At 44.1% G+C, this 25438-nt stretch overlaps 1 protein-coding gene across 2 annotated transcripts in view; it reads right to left on the bottom strand.

Annotated features, from left to right (window-relative positions):
* The window catches only part of SLC26A9 (solute carrier family 26 member 9), a 57663-nt gene that overhangs the window by 26943 nt on the left and 5282 nt on the right, over positions 1 to 25438 (bottom strand). Inside the window, exons 2-5 of one of the 2 annotated variants that reach the window (XM_081916322.1) lie at positions 7615 to 7756; positions 2723 to 2862; positions 1893 to 2003; positions 726 to 901 (exon numbers count right to left, since the gene is read on the bottom strand). In XM_081916322.1, the coding sequence (XP_081772448.1) occupies positions 726 to 901; positions 1893 to 2003; positions 2723 to 2862; positions 7615 to 7739 (552 nt within the window). In that variant the 5' untranslated portion in view covers positions 7740 to 7756. Of the gene's footprint in view, positions 1 to 725; positions 902 to 1892; positions 2004 to 2722; positions 2863 to 7614; positions 7857 to 25438 lie in introns of those variants that run through there. The other variant, XM_081916321.1, reaches the window with a different exon arrangement.

Below are 25438 nucleotides of genomic sequence, written 5' to 3'. Positions count from 1 at the left end.
TACATTAGGAGGAATCGCTTGCAAAAATGTATAGCTTAGTCAAAACCTCACACTGAAATGCTGAAGAACTTTTATGAGGATTTGAAAATAATAATACTCTCACATTGCTGCAGAAAGGGGAAGAACTGAAGATAACCGGAATTGAAAGCTCCTTTCATCCCTAGTCTCTTGTGTGTGGAAATGAATAAGATAACTGTTGCAGGAGGAATTTCCTCCAGTGTAGGAGTGTGGCACTGACCCAATATATGTGACCCATCCCTGCCACAGGAGAGATGAGGTAACAGCAGATAAGGCAGGGAACAGATCTTCCTGAGCCCACACCAATATTTAGCTGTTGGCTTACTACCTATAAAGAGTATTGCTGCCTCATCTTGGGCATCAGTATAAGGGCAGCTCCACATATGATATGCAAACATGGTATACCAGTGCTTCATGTAGGAAACACTTGACGTATTGATGCCACACACACCTAAACATGTGTCGATGAACATCTATGGATGCATGGTAATGTCCTGGCACAGTTAGAGTTTCTAGATGATACATGGGTGTTTAAAGGCATATGTTCATCCATACAGCTCAAGTAGCCATCTTTTTTTTCTACATTGGCTTCCAAATGCTAGAATAGTCATCCCTTTGCTTTCCCTTCTGTTCAATACATGAGCAGTTAATGCCAAACTCTATACACGTCTGCCTTCTGCACAGTTCTGAATACAGGGCATCCTTACCTGGATTATGGCTGTCAGGCAAGCCAAGGTGGCAGAGATCTCCAGTCTGGCTGCTTCCATGGCTGTGTTGTTAATCATCATCTCATTGGCTGTGTGGTTAAAGTACTCGAAGTCGGAATCAGGAGCCAGTTCATGGCAGACATTCCCCACAATAATACTGATGACTGCAAAAGTGCCTGTGGAACACACACACAAAGGTTGGCTTACACTCATGCAGAGCATCTCTCATGTATGTAGTGACAGTTAGTGCTTAAGATGGCTGAAGACTGCAAAAATATTTAGACCAATGGGCCAGGCTGGGCTACCCTTCTGCTTAATTTCATCTACGTAACTGGCAGTAGCGTAAGGCGGCTGAATGGTGCATGACTGATAATGGCATAAAATGAATTATGGATCTCTTTTCCCCAGCCTTGCAACTAGTTTATGAAACAGGTTGCATGGCATCCCCCCTACTCTTTGGCCCTCCAAGTGGCAGAGCATATGCCCGCGCTGCACAGGATGGGCACGTTCTCAAGAGGGTGCCCTCCCAGGCTCAGGATAGCCGCACGTGCACCCACTGATCCCGCTTCCCCTTCCCGCTCGCCTGCCTCCTTCCCAACCTCTCCCCTGCCTGCCTGCCTGCCTGCCTGCCTCCTCTAGCTGGGAGCACGGGGCAACGGCTCACTGCCCGCCCATGACTCCCGTGCCTAGCGCCAGCCATCAGTGGAAGGGGGGAGCTGCTTTGCCACACTCCCGGCTGGAGGAGGCAGGCAGGCAGGGGAGAGGATGGGAAGGAGGCAGGCAAGCAGGAAGGGGAGAGGAAGGGACCGGCAAAGCAGCGCAGCAGCTCTCCCCTTCCCTGATGGCTCGTGGTAGGCATGAGAGTCCAAGACGCAGGTGGGCAGTGCACTGAATGTCACCCCCGCTCAGGGATGACACCCAGAGCAGGGCGCACCCCCCGCACCCACCTTCCTCCACCAGTGGTTCCTCCCCATTACCAAGAATAAGAGACATGTCAACTAATATTTGAGTGAGATCAGGCCACAATTTTATTGACGATAGATGTTCCCCACCTCTGCCCTTCAGCAATTTCTTCATTTCATTAGTGCAAACTTCCCGTTTATGTACTAAAGCTTGAGGAGATATGTGCACTAAATACGGTCACTATAGTGGAATAGAAGACCTCACCTGGGACCATTTGATGAACACCTCCTAGCAAGAAATAGGCTATCAGAGGGAAGAAGGATGAGTAGAGCCCATTGATCGGAGGTAGGTTGGCCAACAGAGCAAAGGCCATACCTAAAAAACACAAGTGAAAAGCAGATCAGACCTTTCATCCTAACTATGCTCAAGTCTGCCTTATGAAAACAAGATGCCACACACCATGGCAGATTCTACAGCAGGTATGCCAACCTTTCAGCATGGCACCATCAGAAAGGTTAGGTAACAAAGACGATAGTAGATGTTTGGGGTGCTCAGGAAGCAGGCTAAGGGTGACATTACTGTTCTGTCATTATTGCTGAGGTTTCCACAACCAAGATGCCAATGCAGATCCATGTTCCAATTAAAAATTCCCCACATTGTGCAGTCCCATCCTTATAAATGCATTGGGGTAGTAATGTTTGATATAGAGCACACATACAGATACCCAATTCCAAGAAGAGCCCGCTTACATGATTTATTCTCACATTTTGGAGAAAATGAACTTTGTGACAGATTTCAAGAGTATTGTGTCAATGTTGACACCCTGGTTCATATGCTACTTCCCCCTATGGCTGTGGTGTGAGGTGCCTACACATTAGGGAGGGGCCGATTTTTAAAAGTATGAACCAGAGCAGAGTAAATAGACATCTTCATTTCACTGATCATAACTAAAGTGGGCCATAAGCTGAAATCTATTACCTGCCATAGTTTAGCTAATGTGTTACACCAAGATATATACACATTTCCTCATTTTTTTTCCATTGGTAAAACTACTCATGTTTGATAGTGATATGGAAAGGGCAAAGTTCTCTCACCTTGAGGCACCTGAATAGTTCCAGCACTGATTCCACCAAGGACATCGGGCACAATATAATCTTTGATTTTATATTTTGGAAGCCATACAAGAATAGGAAACAGGCTGTACAGGATGAGTTTGAATCTGGATGGTGAACATCTAGTGAGAAAGGAGAAAGACGGTACTGAATTTAATAGGAGACTTTTCCACTGTTAGATATTTTGTGAATTATTATAAGAAGACTTACTGAACCCAGCACTTTATGTAGGCTGGGCAAAGAGCTGCTGTTTTGGTCCCGTGGTTTTCTATGCCCACACAGTGCTGGCATGAAGTACACAATGGAAAAAATGTTCCATTCCTATTATTCATAATTAGCCTTTCATTGTGTTTAATGCAGTAAAGGGTCAGCTCCCCATTATCCTAGCCTCCCTCAAACTCTGGAGAACAAGACGCCCAGCTGAATTCTGTGGTGGGTGTTTGCTCAGGCTAATGACACGTCAAAATCAAGATCCTTTGTCAAACCGAACGAAATTTCAGCAAAATCAATGTGGGTTGTTACTGGGTGGCTAAACACAATGAGGGTAATAAGCCATCACATTATTAGTTCAAGCAGCCCTGATACAGCCTGCTCAGTGGATTACCGTATTTTTTTGTGAACAAGACAATGCTCCCCCCCCCCCCCAGATGGTCTTGGGTGAGCTGGCAGCTCTGCCGGCTAGAGAGGTGAGGCGGTGCCAAGGTGAGGAAGGAGTTTGGCTCGGGGATCAAGAGGAGAATTGCTCAGAAAAAGCTCAACAGCTTTTTTGGGCGATTTCCCCCAAAAGCTGAACAACTTAAAAATACTGATTTATTGATTTTGGGCTCCCAGATGTAGGGGTCGTCTTATACATGAAAAATACGGTAGTTAGCAGAACAAAGTATGTGACCTGCTTCAGCAATGGGACATGAGAAATCAACAGGATACAACTGCACAGTTAAGCACTGACTTAGAACCTATGAATGTTTACTTCAAAGATAGTCCTACTGCTTCAGTGGAACTTCCTCCCAGAGCTGCTTTGTATTGCATCAGGTCATTGGCGCATCTAGCTTGGTGCTGCCTATTCTTGATTGGCTGCAGCTGCCCAGAGAGACTCAGGCAGAGGCGCCAACTTAAATAAAATATTGGTGGGGGGCATTGATGCGTGCTGTGACACATGGGGGCTGGGAGGAGCCAGGGGGTGCAGCCAAGCCCAGCAGTGGTAGCTGGAAGGGCTTCAGGCTTCAGTGGTGGCTCCTCCATCCTTTTATACACTGCCCTCTCTTTCCACCTCCACCCTTAGCCCCTTTGGTCCTAATCGCATGCAGGACATGGCACAGCCTTTGTCCTCTAGATCCACTTTTAATTGTTCTCTGACACATGGAGGGGAGGAAATGAGAAGATAGAGGATGCAATGAAGATGCCAGAGAGCTGGTGACACAAGTCTCAAGGTGAAATCGACCCAACACATGTAAGCGTTTATCAACATGCCTACCATTTTGTGGCAGCAGGGAAGCCAGCCTACTTCTTCACCACTCTTGTGTCCTCTGTGAGCTGTCTTGTGAGCATTGTTTTATTTATAAAGGAGTGAGTGGTAAAGTCAGAGACAGTTAACCACTCAGAAATTTGCTGTGATGCAAAGCATTTTGTGGGTTAAAGTTGCTTACATTCCCTCTGAACTTGATGCCACAGTTGATATCAGTCCAGTGGAAATGTCTAGGGCATTGTTATTGCACCCTAAGATCAGGCTGACCACGTGCTCTGTTTACCCTTGCCTATAATGGCTTGCAATATCTATCGAAGAAGGCTTGGAGTCACTGCTCACATAACCACTACGCCAAATGCAGAAAAACACAGGCAAAAGGCAGTCCAAGCTGAAAAACATTGACAGCACACCAGCTAAGGCAAAGAAGAGGCAAGAATCCGCTCTCAGATGCACTGACACCTTGTAGCAGACTGCTCAGTTCAATGTGAAAAGCCTCAAGCCCAGTTTAATTTGCAATTTTCATGTTAAAGTGACTGACTTTAACATCAGCTCCACTTTTGTTGTGCTTGAGCTTATGCCCTGACCGAAAGAAAAAAGACCTATACTTTTGTAATAAGTGGCAACGGTTATGATATTGCTACTCTTCATCAAGCATTAATGTGTCCCATATAAGATGAATGTGCTGCATTTGCAACTGAACCAGATTGCTTTGAATTAGGTATCTAAATTAGCTATGTCTGTACTTATTTTTTCTCCCCTAGGTGGCACTCTTCTGAGCATCTGTGAAGTCACTCAGAGAGCAGCTATTCCTTTGGCATGATTCCACAGCTCTGTCTACTTAAGAGACCATTCAGTCACGCTGGGTGCCACCCAAATCTAAAGTCAACATCATTGTGTAATCCAAAGTAATGCATCCAGTTTACTTAATTAATGCTTGCTTGGCAATGCCTTCACCCAGTCGACATCTAGAGAATATATACATCAAATGGCCATCCACCCAAAGTCCTGCAGTTCAGTACAAACACATACTGTGGAGAAAACTAATGTTCTGGATCCAACACCTGGTCGCAAGTTGCTTATTTCCTGTGCATGGCTTGTGCTTTTATATGTATTTGTTCACACACCTTACTCGACTAATGCTGAGTGGTCTCTGTGCTCTTTTGTCTGTATCTAAGCAAGTCCCTTAATTAGAATGGGTAGGGGTGAATGGACCTGTCAGTTTTGATTCTTTCAGTTATTCATTTTCACAGTCTTAAATCCAGTTCTCCACATTTCCCCAGAAATTTGCAACTTTTTAAAAAAATAGATCAAAAATTCTCATGAAAATTCATTAGCATTTCAGTTCAAATTTCTCCTAATAAAACACATTTTTGGCTGCAATTTTGCCTTATGTACACATTTCTTCAGAGCCATTTCCCCATATATAATGCATCTTTGTATGTTATATTCACTAATATGCACATTTCTATGCATTTCTATAATTTTTTGGCTGAACCACTGCAATACAAAATTCAGAAAAGGGTGAATTTCAAAGGAGCAGTGTGTTTCAGTTTGCATATTGATTTGGAAAGTGGCAGTTTGGTGGGCTTATCTTTAAATGTGAACTCATTAAAAAAAGCACAACTCCATCCCTAAGCATGGGGTCTGAGTTTCAAGCAAAGCACTGACTGATATGGGTAACATTATCTGGGAACTGTTTGGATGGGCGGGGTATAAATAAAGTATTATGATGATGATGATGATGATGATGATGAATGTGTCCCATCATATGACAAAGGAGGTTCAACCATTTCATTAAGGAATGACCCGAGAGAGGTGCATCATGCCTGTTTTTTTCTAACCATACCCGCAGGACCAAATGACTGTGTGAACTGCTTCTATGTGTGGGTGCATCACCATTAATGTCTCTGTGAGAAAGGGGGGAGGATGTGTGATATGAGAATCGCTGAGCAGCATAAGACCCCAGAAATTGTTTCATCTCTCCCCGCTACCTACAACCTCCTAGCAAACACACACACACTCACCTCTGTTAAGGGCACACCGGCTCACTCTGAGGGACTGATCAAAGCTCACTTCTCCCTCTGACATTTTTTAACTGACCTCAGACCTCTGTTTTCCCCTTGACTCCTCCCTTTCTGATGTGTGTCTAGTCTGTTAGACTGTAAGCCTCAGGGCAGGGCCTGTCATTCATTTAATTTTATGTACCACACCTTGTTTCTTTAGCTGAACAAGAAATAATCCATGTAATACCAAGAAGGAATAATACGGTATCTAGGAAACACTGTTGCATAAACCAAGTCTTCACTGTTATTTTGACCTCTTTTAGAAACATGGTGATTTCCCACCTAGAGCCCCGGTGCATCACTGTATATAGTGAACTTAAATTTGCTTTAAAGCAATAAAGGACCAAAAATGTAATTAAAAAAATAAATGAGTGACAGGATGGAGAAACCATGGCCTTTCAGATGTTGCTGCACTTTTGGTCGTGCTGGCAGAGGTTAACGAAAACTGAGTCCAATAACAACTGAAGCGCCACAAAAGATGACAAAACTAGCTGGCACAAATGTCTTCTTCACAATTGTTTTATTCTTTTCAAATACTCCTAATATGCATTGGGGTTGGGTGGGTTTCTTAGAGAATGGGTATCAATATTATTGCTCTCTCCTTCCTGGAAAAAATATATTCAAGAGGGAGTAAAGCCAGCAAGCCAGCAATGGTGGCAATGAATCAGTACAAGTTCCCTTATCTACATAATTGTGTTTTTCTGATGGCTAGTGTCAGAAATGTTGTTTGGCCTTCTACAATTTGTACAGTTTGCTTACTCTAATCTCTCTTGGCTGTGGCGGTGGAAACATATTTGTCTGCTATTAAACCATTAGCAACAAACTTTTAACACTGAAAAAGAGAAAAACTGAGAATGAGGTATTTATTATTCTCCACTTCACTTTGATGCCTGATAAGGTTCGGATATTTGGCACTGCCTTAACCAACTCTGCATCACTGCTTGGGTTGCAAATTCTTTAGGAGAATTTGTTGGAAAATCACAAAAGTGAATCATAAAGATGGAAAGTACCTCAAAGATAATTTGGTCCAGCCCCACAACACACAGCATTTCTGATGGGTGAACATCCAACTTCTGATTTAAAACCTCACTTCAGTTTTGTGGGAGTGCCTGGATTAAGATTGCCTCTTTGCTCCTGGTTTGTGCAAAACTCTCTCAATAATGGAATTAGCAATCTCTCATTCAAAGTTTCAATTAGACTGCCCAACATCACAAATCTAGACAGCATGTGGACTTTATTTTATTTTATTTATTTTTCTTTCATAAAATTTATATAGTTGTTAAAAAACAAACAAACAAAAAACACATCAAAGTGGTTACAACACTAATGTATGGCTTTCAACATACCTGAAAAGATTCTTTATTTTCTCCCCAAGTGGATAACTTCTATTTTTTCTCTCAAACTCTTCATCAAAGTAGTTGCTAGAATAAGCTGGACGGTTGATGATGTAACGTGGCCGTGCTTCGTTCATCTTTGCGCCACTAAACCCTTCACCCAGAAATGAAATGTAAGGAAGCTGGAGTGAGAAGTGAGCATCACCAATGGAAGGTCCTTTAATAAGGCAGGTAGTTCCTCTTATCCTCATTCCAATAAGCCTGCCTTTCAAATTTCCTTCCATAGTCCCGCCCCTTTCCCCTCCCCTTCCTGCAGAAGGAAAGATGGTGCCCTTCTGGAGGCATCGATGCCTCGTGGCAGGCTGCGTGAGATTTTATTAATCAGCTACTTTATAATGATGCAGGAGTTGGCACAAGTTCAAGTTCCTACACGTGGCCAAGTGCCGGGCAGTTACAGGCTGTGATCACAGCTCTTGCCTCTGTATTGTTATTTAGCCTTGGGCCGGTCACTTAGGAATTGTCTGCCATGAAGAAAATGAGGTTAGGAATTTCTGCAAGGCTGAATCAGCACCCTCATTCAAAGATGCATTGTGTTGTGGTAAAACTTCACCCACATTCTAGAAATCTCTTGAAGTTTCTGCTACAGTGCCTTGTGGATCCTTGACCTGTTTAGCATCCTGTAGTTTCACCTATGTTATGTATACATTTGGAACTTTTGCCCCGAGTGCTTCTATAGCTGTGATCTATAGCTCAGCAAATACACTGTAGAACGAAGGACAACTCAGAAATGTAACAATTTGACCTATTTTAATTATAATAATGCCAACCATTCCTGCTCAACCAGTCCTACGCAGTATCAAGGTGTTTCTAGAGGCAGGTAATAAATAAACTCCTTGAGGTACAGGCCTTAGTATAAACAAAACTATCAAAGGAAGGGGAAAGAGCACTTTTGCAAGATGATAAGTCTGGGGGTGGGGTGGAAGAATATGAAGAAATAGAACAAGGATGTGGATCATTATTTTAGTGCTGTATTGCAGTTAAGCACTTAGTGGGCAAATGAACAGAAAATGAATCATCATAAAAGATAGACAGAGATTATGAAGCAATTGTGGGTGTTGTTACATGGTTCTTTTATTTAGAGCACATTAAACCCATGGGGAAAATCCATCAAGATAGTGATAATGCATCACGTTATAATTGTTTTAATCTGATAACTAAATACAAGCAAAAAACAAATTCAAATAATGCCATTTCAGACTTGAAATGTTAATTTTTGGAACTGAAATGTACCACATTTTAAAATATCCCTCAGTTATTTTGCTGCTTAATTGTAAAACTTTTTAAAATGCTGCATTCATTGATCACAGAGAAACAGCAACACAAAAACAAAACACAGCCAAACATTTTTCAAGTAAAATAAATATTAAAGAACATAACATAAAAATAGCTGAAAAGGAAATATATAATTTATAATATTAATAATAATTTATTACTTATACCTCACCCATCTGGCTGGGTTTCCCCAGGCACTCTGGGCAGCTTCCAACAAGAGATTAAAAATACATGGGATTGCTCATCATTTCAGAGTCCCCAAAAAGGTGTCAAATCAACTTAGAATATATACTTGAGTTAACCAGTTTGACATATATCTTTGAAGATCTACATGTATTCAAGATCCAATCTGGGTAATTTTAAAAAGAAATACTAACTAAAGTGAATCTTGTGAAACTCCATTTCAGTGAGATGATCTGAGTGTGAGAGAACCAAACCACATATATGATTCTATCTGGTTCCAGCCTCATGATATTGGATTTCTACTCTGTGTGGGCTGGAGGGAGGAGATATGTGGCTTTGGAGTGATCCATCATAGGAATAGACAATCTAGTTGACTTTGGTACTGTAAGGCTGCATCCCAGGCTCACAATGGCATTTATTTTTCAGCATTCATGCTTGGGGTCTTACTGCATGACTCTCATTGAGGGAGACCTTTTTTTTTGTCTATCCAAAACTCTGGGCTCACTTGGATGAAAGACTTCACCTTATGACCCTTTTCTATTTTTTTTTAAAAAAACTAGCTGCCAGGTATATGTAAAGTTCCTCATATAAGCTGGTAGTTAATAACAGGTGGCCTCTCTCTTGCACCCCCACCCTGAGACCGCCTAAGGGAAGCAGAGGGTGAGAAAGGGGCAGCAGAGGTTGCCAGGGGGGAGACAAGTTTCTGCTAAAACTTTATAAAATGGGTAAGTAATCATTTCTGTCAATAGAGGAATTTTGCCCTTGTCACTCATTTTAGAATTCACACCGCAGATCCTTTCTCATGAGAATGTAACAAAGGGTTGCTCATGGATCAGGCCCACTTGCTGGGCTCCACGTCTCTGCCTGGAGCAGGCGTAAAAGGCTCCTTGTTTTAGAAGAGGCTGCAGCTGCCCTGGAATGCAGAGGTCCAAAGGGAAGACAAAAATCAGATCAAGCTGGTCCTCCACTTAGAAACATAGGAAACTCAATCAGACCATTGGCTCATCTAGCTCAGAACTGTCTACACTGACTAACAATAGCTCTCTAGGGGTCCAGATACAAAGTATTTCCCAATCTTTACTGGATATGCTGGGGACTGAACCCAGGAACTTCCACATGCAGAGCATGTGCTCTTTCCATTGAGCTACTGTGCTTGACCACTATGTCTTCCAGTCCAGACACAATTCAAGATGCTCGTTTTAAATTGCAGGTCCTTCAATACTTTTGGGTCCCATATACAGTGGTACCTCAGGTTACATACGCTTCAGGTTACATACGCTTCAGGTTACAGACTCCGCTAACCCAGAAATATTACCTCGGGTTAAGAACTTTGCTTCAGGATGAGAACAGAAATCGTGCGGTGGCAGAGGGAGGCCCCATTAGCTAAAGTGGTGCTTCAGGTTAAGAACAATTTCAGGTTAAGAACAGACCTTCAGAACAAATTAAGTACTTAACCTGAGGTACCGCTGTATCTAAAAGTGAACTTGCCAGATAGGTCGTGGATGCATTTTAAAAGTGTGGTATTGTGCTCTTTTAAAACGCTGAAGTTGCCAAACCCTGTTTGATAACCCAGATTGTTAACTATCATCTGTGCAAGCTATAAGGTGCTCTGGGCTATGCAAATGTTACACAAACCTGTCTTGCGGTTCTGTGCTTTGAGCCTTCCCACTTGATTTCCTGGACCAGTGGCCTTAAGTTGGAGGGAAAAGGAAGTGGAGTGGTTAGGCCTGACTGTTATGTTCGCGTGAAAAGAATGATGATAGGTCTGCCAGAAAAGAAGTCCCTCCCCACTTCAAGCATCAGTGGTGTAGCGTGGGGGGTGCAGGGGGGCGGCCGCACCGGGCGCAACATCTGGGGGGTAGGGGTAGGGGGCGCAAATCCACGGGTTAGGGGGCACAAATCCACGGGTTAGGGGGCGCAAATTACTTGCCTTGCCCCGGGTGCTGACAACCCACGCTATGCCACTGTCAAGCATTGCCCAGCTAATATGCTTTCTGAAGTTGAGAAGGAACTATTGGCTGGTTATATAATGGAGAGCCAAAGCAATGAAATGGATAGTGCTTTTGGTTTGGGTCGGAGGCAACTGGGTTCAGATCTCTGATCATCTGTGATATTGCATGGGTGGTCTTGAACAAATCACTATCTCTTAACCCAGGATTAGGCCCATGTGGTGGCATCCAGATGTTGTTGGACTATAACTCCCAGCATCTCTGACCACGGGTCATGCTGGGGAGGACTGATATGAGTCACTGCTTTAACATCAGGTGGGTGCCATGTTGTCCAACCCTAATCTCACAGGGTGGTGGGGATGTAAAATGCAGTAGCCTCCATGTGCACCATCCTGAGCTCCCCAGGCAAAGTGTCGGGTGGAAACGCAATAAACAAATTGGCCCCAGCTTGGGAAATTTTTATTTGATTTCCATTTGAATACTTGCTGCAGCTTCAAGGAGTGGTAGTTTCCACACTTAATCAATCCTCATTCCCTCCCCTGGAGTCATGATGTGAACCACCCAAATTGTAACTGTCTTGTTTGAGTGCAATACACTCTTTGCTGGCACTCTAGCTGGGTAATTTGCACCTACGCCCTGAGGGATAGACGTTGAACCTTTAGTGCAAATATTAGGCATTGCCTCACGTTGAGGAGATGTGCTATTTCCCACTGCAAGGTATTATGTATTTATTTAACGCATTTATATCCCACGCTTTTCTCCAAGGAGCTCAAAGGTGGCATGCGTGGTTCATCCATCCCAACAACAACCCTGAGAGGTAGGTTAAGAAACCAAAGTATTTTGTTAGGAAAATGCCATACTTCCCTCCTCACTCCCACGTAACACACCAAGTCCAGCAGTGAATACAGTGGCACCTTGGTTATCAAATGGCTTGGCTCCCAAACAAATTTCGGCTCCTGAACGCTGCAAACCCGGAAACGAGTGTTCTGGTTTGCGAACGTTTTTTGGAAGCCAAACATCAGGTGTGGCTTACGCGGCTTTTGATTGAGTGCAGGAAGCTCCAGCAGCCAATCGGAAGCCATGCCTTGGTTTTCGAAGAGTCGAACAGACTCCCAAAACGGATTAAGTTTGACAACCAAAGTACCACTGTACAGTGTGAAATGTAAGCCTGCATGTGTCAATGGGATAACTCCTCTCCATCGTGCTCTCACTGTTTGTAACTTTTAAACATGTGCTGCCAGGACTTACCCAAGATATTTTGCTGCCTGAGGCCCTAGCAAATGAAAGTTGCTTCTACCCTGGGGATGGGATAGTACCCTCTACTCACACCTGAGCAGCAGGTTAGCTCACAGGGTGCAGGGTGGGCTGAGTGATACACGCAGCTCTATCCTCCAACAGAAAGCAACAGCCAGGGGAGTTAAGGAGGAATGGTCAGGGCTCCCTGCCACTACTGTCTCCAGCAACCACTGCCTCACTCTGCCAGATACTGGGGTTCTGAGCCATAGAAGGCTTTATAGGTTAAAACAATACTTTGAATTGTGCTTGAAAACATTTAGCCAGCACATTTGTGCCAAGACTGGTGTTATGTGTCCAGACTGTTCATTCCCAAGGTCAGATGCTTGCCAGTGGCATTGCACACCAGTTTCAAAACTCTCCTCAAAGGCACCCCTGCACACAGCCGTCTTTCCCATAGGGCTTAGTGGTTCGTTGTGCCAGGGTGCCAGCCTCTCAGGGGTGCCCCAGCAAGTTGGGGGAGCTGTGTGGCTTTGCCGGGGGCCTCCCCTTTCCCTGCATGCCTGGGCGTGCAGCTTGCCTCTGAGTGTGGGAGGGGAGCCCCGAAGAGGCAGGTGGGAACGGTTTTGATGGGGACACTGGAGCCTCTCCCAGCAGCTCCCTGTCAAAGCTCCCCACCAGCAAGCGAGGACCCTGTCTTTCCCTTTTCAGTGCAGCAGCTTCCCAGCGGGCAGAAGGGAAGCAGACCCGTCCTTAGCTGTGCCCAAGTGCACTTTATTTCTCCCTTTAATGCAGCGGGCAGCACATGCACACCCCATACACTGCGTGTGTGGTCATGGGCGAGGACACTCTGCTGCTGTCCCGCTGCACCCACCCACCCACTCGTTTCAAGGGGGTCAGGGAGCAACCAGGGTTGGCGTGTGTGTTTGTGTTTTTAAAACCCTCCTGCTGTACTTCCTTCTTGGCCGCAAAGCCTGCGTGGGCAGGAGGAGCGACGCTATTTCTACCCTGGCTCAGCTTCCCGACCACCACCCTCCTCTCCTGTCCGTCAGTGGGTTAAATGTCCTCTTCTTTCTACTTTCCTCTGTCCCACTTTCTTGCCCTCTTTTCATCCAGTAAAGGAAGGGGTAGGTTCCCCCCACCCCCAGCTTTTGCCCCTTCTTCCCTGTAGTGAAATCTGTGGAATTCCCAAGTTCAGGTCAACAACTCTGGGGAACCTTTCCTAAAAATTGTCAACAACTTTGGGTCACCCCCTTAAAAAGGTCAACAACTCTGGGAAACGGGGTGGTGGGCTGCCGGAGGGATCTTTGCACCACGGCACCAGATATGCTTAAGACGGCCCTGTCCCCACACATTGGAGCACATTGGAGTAATCTAGTCTAAAGGTTACCACAGATCACTGAAGCCAAATTATCCCTGTCCAGAAATAGGGTTGTAGCTGGACCATCAACTAAAGCTAGTCAAAGACAACCTAGGCCTTGACCAGTTGTGACGGATCCAGCAACACCCACAAGCTATGAGCTTGCTCGTTTGTGAGTGTCTTCAATCCCAGAGTGCAGTCCCATGTAGAACAGGCTGTAAATGACTTATTCAGTCAAAGAAACTATTCACCAACAACACCTCACTCTTGTTTAGACAGAGCTTCAATTTATTGGCTCCCATAGCAATAGTAGGTGAGGACTGCCCTGAAAAAAAATGTTTTATGTGTTCCTGTTCCAAGCAGCTACCAGGATGGTGGCCTATACTTGTTCCCTGTTAAGATGTAACCTCCTCTGCGGATGGAGCTTTGATTATTGTAACAGTGCCTGGTAGAGTAGAGCAGGAAGTAATGGATGCATCAGAGAGGTGACTCTGCTGAGGAATATAGGTCAGCTAGCTAAATAATTATCCCAATGGAAACAGAGTCAGGAAATCAGCACAACAATCAAATCCAACATGTCATGGAAACTTTAATGATCCCAAGCAGTTGGAGATGCCAGTTTTTTAAAGGCCAATTCCTATCCACACTGACTGGAAAGCTGGGCTGAAAAATTCCTGAACATCCTAGACACTAACCAGTAGGAATGAGTCATTTAAGTACTAGTTAAATATGATAATCACCACCAACATTTCCTGTGAGGTGATATTACTATTATGGTTTTCTTCACCTTTGTTATCCTACCTATGGAGCTCATGGAGGTCACTGCTGAGGATCTAATGGTATATTGGGGGGGGGGAGAGATAGTACGTATGATAGAACACAAGGTTTGTGAGGCCCAAGATCCAATCCCTAACATCACTGATTAAGGTATCTTAAGTAGTAAAGCCAGTTAAGATCTCAGCTTTAGACCCTGAGGAACATCAATCAGCATCAACAACAGTGGTGCCTTCTGAGGCATTTTGATAGAGACAACTTCTGTCAATCACAGAACACTACTGCCTGGTGGAAGAATAAAAGAAGCAGTAGCAGAGCCACTATTCAGATACTGAGCAGGGCTCAGCATAGATGTTGGCCCATGCTGGATGCAGCTACCAATCAGCAGTTGTGCATCTGCATGATGCTGAGTTAACACTCCTTCTATTTCTCCTCTGGCTCTTTCTGGTGTTCACTGGAAAGGGTTCCAGGTCCCAGCACCATATGGTGGTGCTTGGCAGCATAAAATGGTAGTCTCCACTGAACTACCCCATTCCATTGAGCTGTCCTCATTCCATTAAGCCACCACTGACAAAAATAACTTGGCTAGATAGACCCGTGGTCTGAATCAAGTATAAGACAGCTTCATATGGGACAATAAATACCAAACAGAATGAGGGAAAAGTTAGAAGGAAAAGCTTGGCCTATCTCTCAACATCCAGAAGACCAAAGTGCTGCACCAACAATCACAAAACAATCCCACCACAGCGCCGCAAATCCAACTCAATGGTGTAACATTGGAAAGTGTCAATCACTTCTCCTACCTGGGCAGTTATCTTTCAACAAGGACCAACATTGATGCCAAAACCGAGCATCGCCTGAGCTCTGCGAGTACAGCTTTCTGCCAATTGAAGTGCAGAGTATTTGAGCACCAGGACATTCGCAGGGAAACCCAAATGCTTGTTTACAAAGCTATTGTACTATGAACTTTACTGTATGCTTGTGAAACATGGACCACTTATAAATGCCATCTCCAACTCAAAAAATTCCATCAATGGTGTCTCCGAAAATTTTTAGATATCACTTGGGAAGACAGATGAACTAATGCCAGTGTACTGGAAGAAGCAAAGATCACTAGTGTCAAAGCAATGATTCTTCAACATCAACTTCATTGGATGTTGCTCGGATGCCTGATTATCGTATTCCAAAGCAACTACTCTATTCCAAACTTAAAAAATGGAAAGTGTAATGCTGGTAGTCAACAAAAGAGGTATAAAGCAGGGGTCAGCAAGGTTTATCTTGCCTGGGCTGGATCGGTCCCGCAGAGATCCCTCTGTGGACTGGATCGTGTATGTGTGATTTTTGGCGTCTGAGCGTGCGCAGATGCGATTTTTGGCGTCTGCATCTGTGCAGATTCAATTTCCGGCACCATGGAAGCAAGTGCCTGTGCCGCGCTGCACCGGTTTAGCACAGCGTGTGAGCGGGCAGCTTGATTCGGGGGTGGCTCGTGGGCCAGTCAAATGACTTCTGTGGGCCTCTTCCGGCCCATGGGCCTTAGGTTGCTGACCCCTGGTATAAAGACTTTCTCAAGGCAAATCTTTAAAAAGTAGTATAAACATTGACAATTGGGAGACACTGGCCTGTGAGTGCTCCAACTGGAGAACAGCATTTACCGAAGGTGTCATGGCCTTTGAAGAAACTCAAATGCAGGACAAAAGGGAGAAACGTGCTAAGAGGAAGACACACTTGGGAATCCCTCACCACGATCAACTCCCGCCTGGAAACCTATGTCCCCACTGTGGAAGGATGTGTGGATCCAGAATTGGCCTCCACAGTCACTTACAGACTCACTGTTAAGATCGTGTTTGTGGAAGACAACCTTACTCGGCAACGAGTGATCACCAAAGCAGAAGATTCATTGATAGTGTGATAAAAGATATGGGAGAGAAATTGGATTCAGTTCATATTTAAAGGTAAATCTACTTCAACTGCACTTCCTGAAACAATACACAAGCAATGTAATTCTCCAGTCAAGTAATGCGTACAAAAATGCACATACAAGAGTAAAATGTGCAAAACAATGTATATATTAGTGAAAATGACATAGAGAAATGCATTATATTAGGGTATGTTGGGTAAACTTAACAGTTCCACTAGTGTAAGGAATTTGAGCTGTGCATTGATACTTGGACGAATGCAGCTTCTCCATCCTTTCTTTACAGCCTGATCCCGACTACACCAAAGAAAATGTGACTAAACTCAGTGTGACTTCTTCCCAAGTTGGTGCACATGAATTTGCAGCCTTAGATTCCCAGATTTTCAAAGCCTGATCCAGAAACTTGATCAAGGATATAATCAGGATTTGAACTCTGCTGAAAGTGTACTTCTCCCCTCTCCATCTGACACACATGCACCCTCTCCGGTTTCTTATTCCAGTATTTATTTCAACTTTCTGAACAGCATGCTGTGGTTTTATTGTTACAGGCTTGGGTGTGTTGAGCCTTTTCTCTTTATATCTTTCCTGCTGAGCGAAAGTGCTAGCAGACACTCTCACAAATCAGGAACAAATCAAGGAGGGTTGAGGGAAGGCAAGAGTCAGAAGGACAAAAGAAGTCCCATGATTAAAATTCCACCTAAAACAAACAGGCCAATGATGTCAACATCAGCAAGAGTCAAGTTTTTGAGATGGCGTTATCGATGGCCTTGCCCTAGATCAAACACAAGTGGAAACTTTTCTGATTTCAGAACTCAAGAGCTGAAAGCCTTAGAAAAGAAGGCACGAGACAGAAGGCAAAAGCAACTCTTGAGACCTTTTCAGGTGTGGAGATGTGTAACACATAGCAGGGAGGTGGCATCGCGGTGGCAGCCTTCTGCCCCAGCTACTACACTTTCATTTCAGATTTCAAAATGAATGTGCACAGGTTGGAGGCAGAATTGTTTGCCATGTTGCTGCCTCTCTGCCTATGTGTGTCCATTTCTCCATAGTGCCATCTGAAAAGGGCTCTGGTTGTGAGCCGAAGAAGTCCAACAGAGACTCTGAACATTAGAATGAAAGGTTTTAGTGGCACAAGCAGGGAAACTCAGGCCTGGGGGCCAAATGTGGCCTTCAAGGCCTGTCTCCCCAGACAGTATCCTCTCATTGGCCACATCCCTTACTGCGCTGCTTCACACACTCCCTGAGTTTTAATGCCTCTTACTGGACAAGCTAGTCTAGTGTACAAAGGGAAGATTTACGTTCATTGCTCTGCCCATTCTTGCCTCTGGCTCTCCTCACCACTTGCACGCAAGCCTTGGAAGGTTGCCCAGAATGGAATGTGGCTGAAAAGGGGCCACTCACCTTTGCACCATGGTGACAAAGAACTATGCAATTATTTCTTAGAAATGGGCCATAACAAAATCTGTAGAGCTACATTCTTATACCAGTCACATATAAGAAGAAAAATGAGCAAGGACACTGTAAAATAACTGAATCATTGAATACAGTGCCAAGACTTCAACTACCCATGACATAGCCTTTCCATAAGTAGGCATGAGTGGCTAGAGGTCTAACATTAACGTCACTTCCATTTACATAGCTGATATGTGGGGACCATACCTTATCAAAATGACTGTGCTTAGTTTTGCCTCTAACAACCCTTCTGCGTTGTGTTACCGTATATCCTGTGGTGAGTTTGAGAATGAAATCTGATATTTGGAAAGAGCCAGGTCCCAGACTTTCCCTTTCCATCAGAGATGGACCTTTGAGGTCTTTCCAAGGGAAGGTGATCTCTAAATGGACAAAGGTAAACAGCATGGCACTTAGGTCCTTATGTATAAGGGTGCCGGTGAGGGAGGGGGTTAGAGTGGCATCTAGTGACAGTAGGGCATGGGCAGGGTTTGGGTTCAATGACTGAACTATAATATTAGAAACAACTTCAAAAATGCTTTGCCGAAACCCAGTAGGCTCAACACATGCATGAGGCTCCCTCTCTTGTTACAGCTTCACCAACACTGGAAAGAGAGCTTTGAGTAAATAAACTGTAGGGCAGTACATCAGCCCATCAGCTTCTCAGCCAGGATCTGTGTCACCAATACTTTTAAGCATTTGGATTTGGGGGGGAAGTGATGTAGGCACCAACCCTTCTGGTCACTTCCCTCCCAGCTCTCCCAAGATCAGCCCTTATCACTGGTGCCAATAGAAGCACTTGGGCCTGCAAAATTTCCCCAGCGGTTGGAACAATTCTGGGACAATAAGAAGGGACAATTTTCAGTAACGTTGCACAAGTTATTACCCTTTTAATGGGTAATGCCCTGGCATTTTCCAGTGTATTGTAAAAACAAATAGTTTAGTTCGGGAATGAGACCTGGTTTGTGGTTATGGTCTCAACCTATACAGACTCAGCCAGCCAGTGCTCTGAACGGAGCTTTGACTGCTGTTGCTCCCCATTGCTGGTCTATGGATGGAGGAAATGGACCACCAAGGGCACTTTACTCCATGGTCTGCTCAAAATTGGAACCGGCCCTGAGTAGCAGACTCCTTCTATATGCAGGTGAGGCTCATAGATGCTCATGCAGGACCTACCGACTTGATTGGATGTATCTTTGCTGCAGATGGGGATGCACAGCTAGGACAACTAGTTGTTGTGTGCAACTCATTGCAATTAGGGCTCGACTTTCATAGAGTTTAGGATCAGATCATGAAAGCTGAGCTCTCTGGAAAACCAAGTCCTGAGAAAAACAAGGGAATAACTTGTAAAGCATTAAGAGAGAGTATAGAGATAACAGATTAAAAGATGGTCCCTCATCTCTGCTAGTAATAAGAAGCAGGAAGAGGGAAGGATTTCTAGGAAACTTGGTACTATTCCTCCTGGAGAAAACTTTGATTAAACATGGAGCTCCTTGATCTCAAACTGGGATTATGCTTAAAAATACATACTAACTAAATGGAAGTGAAATGTGAGCCTCTCTTTCAGTTATTACTTAAAAGTTGGGGAAAGAGGCTTTGTGTTTGACCATGAATGAGGCCCTTCATAAGCAAAATTCAGGGGCGAAATATCAGGTGAGAGTAAACTGGAGATTAAAAAGACTCAAATACAGCATATTTGACATACTATGATCATGAAGGACAGCCTGCCTCACCACAGCATGTGCATTTGTTCTGGGGCTCATAGTGGGGGGGAAGCAGTGACCTTTGATAGTGTCAAATATTGTTGCAGAGAATTTGAAGAAATGACCATATGTCCTCACAAGGCAACCTTTCAGTCCTCTGCTTTTCTACCTTGATTCCCATGGAGAGCCCTTTCTAGCTCTATGTGCTGAGTTGCAATAATTACTGCATGGTGATTTCTAGGTTAAGCAATGTGGTTATGGGATCACTACTTAGTTTTAAGGAATCTTGGGAACTGTGCCCAGAATTATTTGGAGTGAAAGAACAGCAAAACTCAAGTTAAATGACAGCAGACAGCAGCTATCAAATGTCACCTTCCTGAATGCCAGCAAGCGGTTACAGGCTAGGAAAGATGATGATGATGATTTATTGAATTTATATACCGCCCTATACTCGGGGGTCTCAGGGTGGTTCACAGAATAAAATCAAGATAAAACCACAAAATACCTAATAAAAACAAAAACAACCCATTAACCCCCCTGCCCCAAAAACACACTTTAAAATGGCATAGGATGTAAATCAGATCACCGCCCAAAGGTGTGGTTGAAAAGAAACGTTGCCTGGTGCCTAAAGGTGTATAATGAAGGCGCCAGGCGAATTTCCCTGGGGAGAGCATTCCACAGATAGGGAGCCACTTCAGAGAGGGCCCGTTCTCGTGTTGCCTCCCTCCAGACCTTTCGAGGAGGAAGCACACAAAGGAGGGCCTCAGAAGATGATCTCAGGGTTCGGGTAGGTTCATATGGAAAGAGACGGTCCTTGAGGTATTGTGGTCCTGAGCCATTTAAGGGTATATAGGTCAAAACCAGCACTTTGAATTGGGCCCGGAAACTAATTGGTCAGACCAGGATTGGTGTAATATGCCCTGGTAAGCAACCTGGCTCCTGAATTGTGCACCAGCTGAAGTTTCCAAGGGGAAGGGTTAGGTAAGAAAGGAGATCAAAGTTCAAATTTTCAGAATTGCACATCACAGTTACGCAGGACACTCTGTGGTTGCAAGATGTTCAATTCAGCCTCAAAAGAGGGTGAGGCAGAGGAAGTTAAATTGATTCTGCAGTCTGTCACAGTGCCCATAAAACTCTATGAGAATAAATTAGCTAGTATAGACAACAGGAGAATGTGGAGATAGACAAGCTAATGGCTGAAGTGTTTTACTTCAGGAGGATAGAACAGGTGAAATACTATTAATGTCATACGCCTCCAGAATGCAAAACTTATGCAGCACTGCAGAACCATATAATCGTATGTGGGATGTAAATGAATCATGAGCATTTTGAAAGAAGCATGTTTGGAGGCAGGAGAAGTATTTGCATTCTAGATCTTGTGCCTCAGGAGACAATGGCTGCAATCCTAGGCAGATTTAATGCCCCAATTAATGCAGTGGGACTCATTGTAAGTAAACATTCACAGGACCAATCTGGCTGTACTCAAGCCTTTCTCTGAAACTAGGAGGCAAATCAATCCATAATTTCAGATCTACAAGCCTTTAACAATCCCCATCACTAAAAGTCATCTGAGACAAAGGGCATTTTCACACAAGATCATTCAATCCTGTTTTGCATTTCCTGGGACCATTATGCAACTCTAAGGTCTACACTGAACATTTGATTTCTCAATGGCATTCTTCTACAGTCTGCTCTACTTTCCATTCCAATCATGTTCGTGTACACAAGAAACTCAAGGGCGCTTTTAGCGTCTTGTACAGCTACATCCTGCAGGGTAAGGCTACATGCCTGCTCAAATTTCCCACTGCCTTGCTAGTATAATTGTTGAATCCTCCACATCCTGTACAGGTGAGAGCCACATTTTAGGGGGGGAAATGAAAGTCACATTGACGTTCCTGGCTGGTACTGACTAATCATAACTTTGGCAGGCCATAATTTGACCTGTTCAGATAACTTGCCGCGCACAGTCTGCTGAGCAGGCAGTTGATGGGCAACTTCCAGTCCCCTGCTGTCCCTTCTTAGGATTCTTTAATATATACTTGGCCCAGGCAGCCCTTCAGATAGAGGCCTGCACTCCGCAAAGAGGGACAAATGGCCACCCTTTCCCACCCCTTCACTTTTACTTCATGGACCTGGGTCTGAACGAGTGCAGGTTCTTGACCATCTCTCTCATGCTTTAGGCAAGAACTGGGATTTTTTTAAAATAACAAACACCTGGTATTCTTAACAAGCCAATTGCTTATTTGATGCCTTTGATTGAGCCCTTTTAGTAAATAAATAACTAATAATTTGCTGCAGGCAATACTATAGGTATGTGGGTTTCTTGGAGGTATCTGGTTGGTCACAGAGGACGCTGGACTAGATGGGCCTTTGATCTGATCCTGTGAAGTTCCCCATCCCTCTTGTAAAGATGACTGACACGGCACATGTACTTTGAGCATATAAGAAAAACACCATGCAAATGCCTAAACAACAACAACTATAGTGTGTCATGTCAGTTGTTCAAATGGTTGGGTTTTGCCGACTTCCATGTATATAATAACAGACCATGCCTTTTTGTCCCTGATTTATGGACTATGGATTAAGCTATCACGAGCTCTGAATGAACAATCACTAATGGGAATTTCAGTCCCCACTCCAATTATAAGCACACACTCCAGAGACCCCAAAGCCCCCATCCCTCTGCTACTCATTAGGATCCATTTTGTTCAGGAGCAATTAATTGGTATTGGATGCTCTTGAGTGCAAGAAGTAATTCTCTTGTATCTCCCTGGAGCAAGGGGTGTTATTTTAATTAATGACTCTTCCAATGGCAGAATTCGGCAAGATGGAGGCATCAAGCAACATAACCTGATCTGGGCAATCCTACTCAGTTCCTGGAGAAGTGCCAGTCATAAACATGTACTAGCTCCAGAGCCGGAGACCATAAACCCCTGACTGCTAGTTGCTGGGAATCACAAGTGCACGGGTGTGTGTGTGGGTGTGTGCTTAGGTCCTGCTTGCAGACCTCACATAGACACCTGGTTGGTCACTTGAGAGAATGGCCAGGATTCTTCAGGGACATTCTTAATATGCTCTGCCCCATGCTGCTGCTTTCTAGTGCCATCTAGAGGTCTCAGTCAGCATCAGGAAGCATTGTGCTAGGCTCTGCACAATATGAGATAGTTAAGGAGCTGGAAATGTCATGGCCTCTTTTGACAAGCCCATGCCTTTTGTACCAGAGTGCAAGGTGTGGGAGGAAGGAGTAGATGTTCAAATGAGGTGCTAATTGATGGCACACAGATTTCAGGTTGTGATATGTTTAGGTTGACTGGGTGGTAGTGTTTTTCTTGTGGGCCAAAATGGCTACCTTTACTTTTTGTTTGACTTGGAAAATACCACATTTAGCATGATACAGCAGCAGGATCTTAGCCTAGAGCAGGTTTCCTCAACCTCGGCCCTCCAGATGTTTTTGGCCTACAACTTCCATGATCCCTAGCTAGCAGGACCAGTGGTCAGGGATGATGGGAATTGTAGTCTCAAAACATCTGGAGGGCTGAGGTTGAGGAAGCCTGGCTTAGAGGAAGTGGATCTTCTGTTACCTGAATCTGGGACTTTATTCTCTGAGGGGACATTCCCTCCAACTGCTTGGTAAGCCATTTGGCTTCTATTTACTCTTTTAAAAACAATCTAGCACAACCACCTCAATTTAAGCTCTACCGTTGTTAATATAAATACTGCCTAGTTTCTTTTTATTTTTGTTCTTCACCTACCAACAAACCTGTGTGTTTCACCTAAAAATGGAGTCAGACCTGAATAACAGCTGCTTTGTGCATTTCCAGTTATGGGGAATCTGCCATTATGGGTTTCTCCTCCCCAAGGGGCCTGGGTGCAACCTGAGACCTGCAGAGCACCTGAAGGAACCTTTTAGAAATGTCCTCTGTCTCCTCTCACACTCCCATCTTAAGACTCTAACCAGATGGAGACACGAATGCCTTGCATGAATATCATCAGCCAACCTTTTTTTCACCCTTCCTTGTGTTGCTCACACTCAGTTCTGGAGAATATGATGGATATTTTGTGACATTTTTGTTGACCTCATAAAGGTATATGGATTTTCCCCCCTTATGGGCCAATAACATTACTTTTTGGGGTATACACAGATATGGTTAGAAAATACGCAGATAAAACAACAATAGCAATGAAATGAAAACGGAAATTTAAAATGGTATTATAAAAAAGCAGCAAGCGACAAAGTAATTCTCCCTCTCTCTCTGAGAGAGTTAGGAAAAAATATATAAAGGTGTGTTTTCCCATTTTAATTTTTCTTTCTCTATCCTCTGCATGCCTTTTAAAATGCTCTTAAATTCCCCTCCCAAAGTAATATACCAAAATAAAGCTCCCTGTTTTTCACCAACCCTCTTGACTCTCTAGCTGAATGTCAATGTTTTCTTTTGCTTAAATTAAATATTTGGGAGCATTTCTAGATGATTTTCATAGGCAGATGGTCCTTTAAAGTGAAAGAAGTAGCCAGCAGCCATTCACAGGCCCTGCACTCTTCACTGCTGCTGAGCCTGTGCCAATGTTTAATGTACCACTTCACATAAGTTTCAAACCAAACTAACTACGCACTTGGCAATCAGAATGAGGACTCTAGGCACCTGGCAGCTACTACAAGCAAAGAGCCTGAAGCAATTGAGTTAAAATAGAGACGCTTATTCCTTCCCACCTTCTGGAGTCCAAGACTATGAACTTCTTCATACAACCTGAGATTTCATTCGTTGTGTAGAAAATTTGCCTGTGCCAAAGTAAAAATTCTTGGGACTTTTCAAATTATTGGATCAGTGGATGCCTTTATTCCTAACTCTTATCTGGAGAGATTCGTTCCAGCTTTGTATTCTTCCAGATACAGGGTTCAAAAACCATCTTTTCTGCTGAATTTTCAGTGGCTGGTGGGTTAACTCACATTTATGGTGTTTTATGATACTTATGTAATCTGTGATAATTATTTTAAAGATTTTGGTTATTCTGTGTTATGCTTGTATTCTTTGTTTGTTTGTTTGTTTGTAAATTGTCCCATGACCATTTTTGGTGAAGGCCGGTATAAAAATCTAATAAATAAACTAGAACACACACACACACACACACACACACACACACACACACACAGAGAGAGAGAGAGAGAGAGAGAATGATGTGGAACCTAGAGAGCATATCTACTTTATATCAAGTCATTCCTTTGGCTTATCTATCCCAATATTATCTATGCTGACTGGCAGAAGAAACTAGCAGGGCTTTTCCACAGCCCTCTTGGGCTGAGATCCTCTGGATCAGGGATGGGGACCCTATCCAGATGTTGCTGGCCTCCAGCTCCAACCAACCCCACCCAGAATAGCCTATGTGATCAGAGACTGTGGGAATTGCAATCCAACAGCAATCTGTAGGGCCCCATGCTCCCCATCCCTGCTTTGAAAGAAGAAGGCAGGTGTTGAACCCGGAACTTTATTCATTTCACTTGACAATATCCCACTTTCCCTCCAAGGAGCTCAGATGAGATCTCCCTCTCATTTTATCGCCAGCCTGAGTGATAGCGACTGGCCCAAAGTCACACACTGAGCTTCATGGCCAAGCAGAGATTTGAACCTGGGTCTGCCCTGTTCACGTCCATCACTCTTACCACTATGCCACACAGTCTGCCAGTGGTCAGTATCAGAGCTAGAAGCCCTTTGAATAAAGGGATCGCCAAGTATTCCCTTCACTTTTGAGTTAAGCACATCCACTCACGCAAAAAGAGAGATGGAAGTCTCAAGGTGCACAGAAAAGCAAAGCGTGTTTTAAAGATATTCTTCATCAGGAACACTTAGATACGCCACACTGTGCCCTCTGCCATGCTTTGTGACCAACTGAAGCTTGCAATTAATTTCTAATTTTGTGTGGGCACCGTCTCATAAGCAATTCC

This window comes from Podarcis melisellensis (assembly GCF_964234715.1).
Source record: "Podarcis melisellensis genome assembly, chromosome: 6".
Classification (NCBI taxonomy): domain Eukaryota; kingdom Metazoa; phylum Chordata; class Lepidosauria; order Squamata; family Lacertidae; genus Podarcis; species Podarcis melisellensis.
The sequence above is the reverse complement of the archived record's forward strand: the minus strand, read 5'-3'. Positions and strand labels throughout refer to the sequence as shown.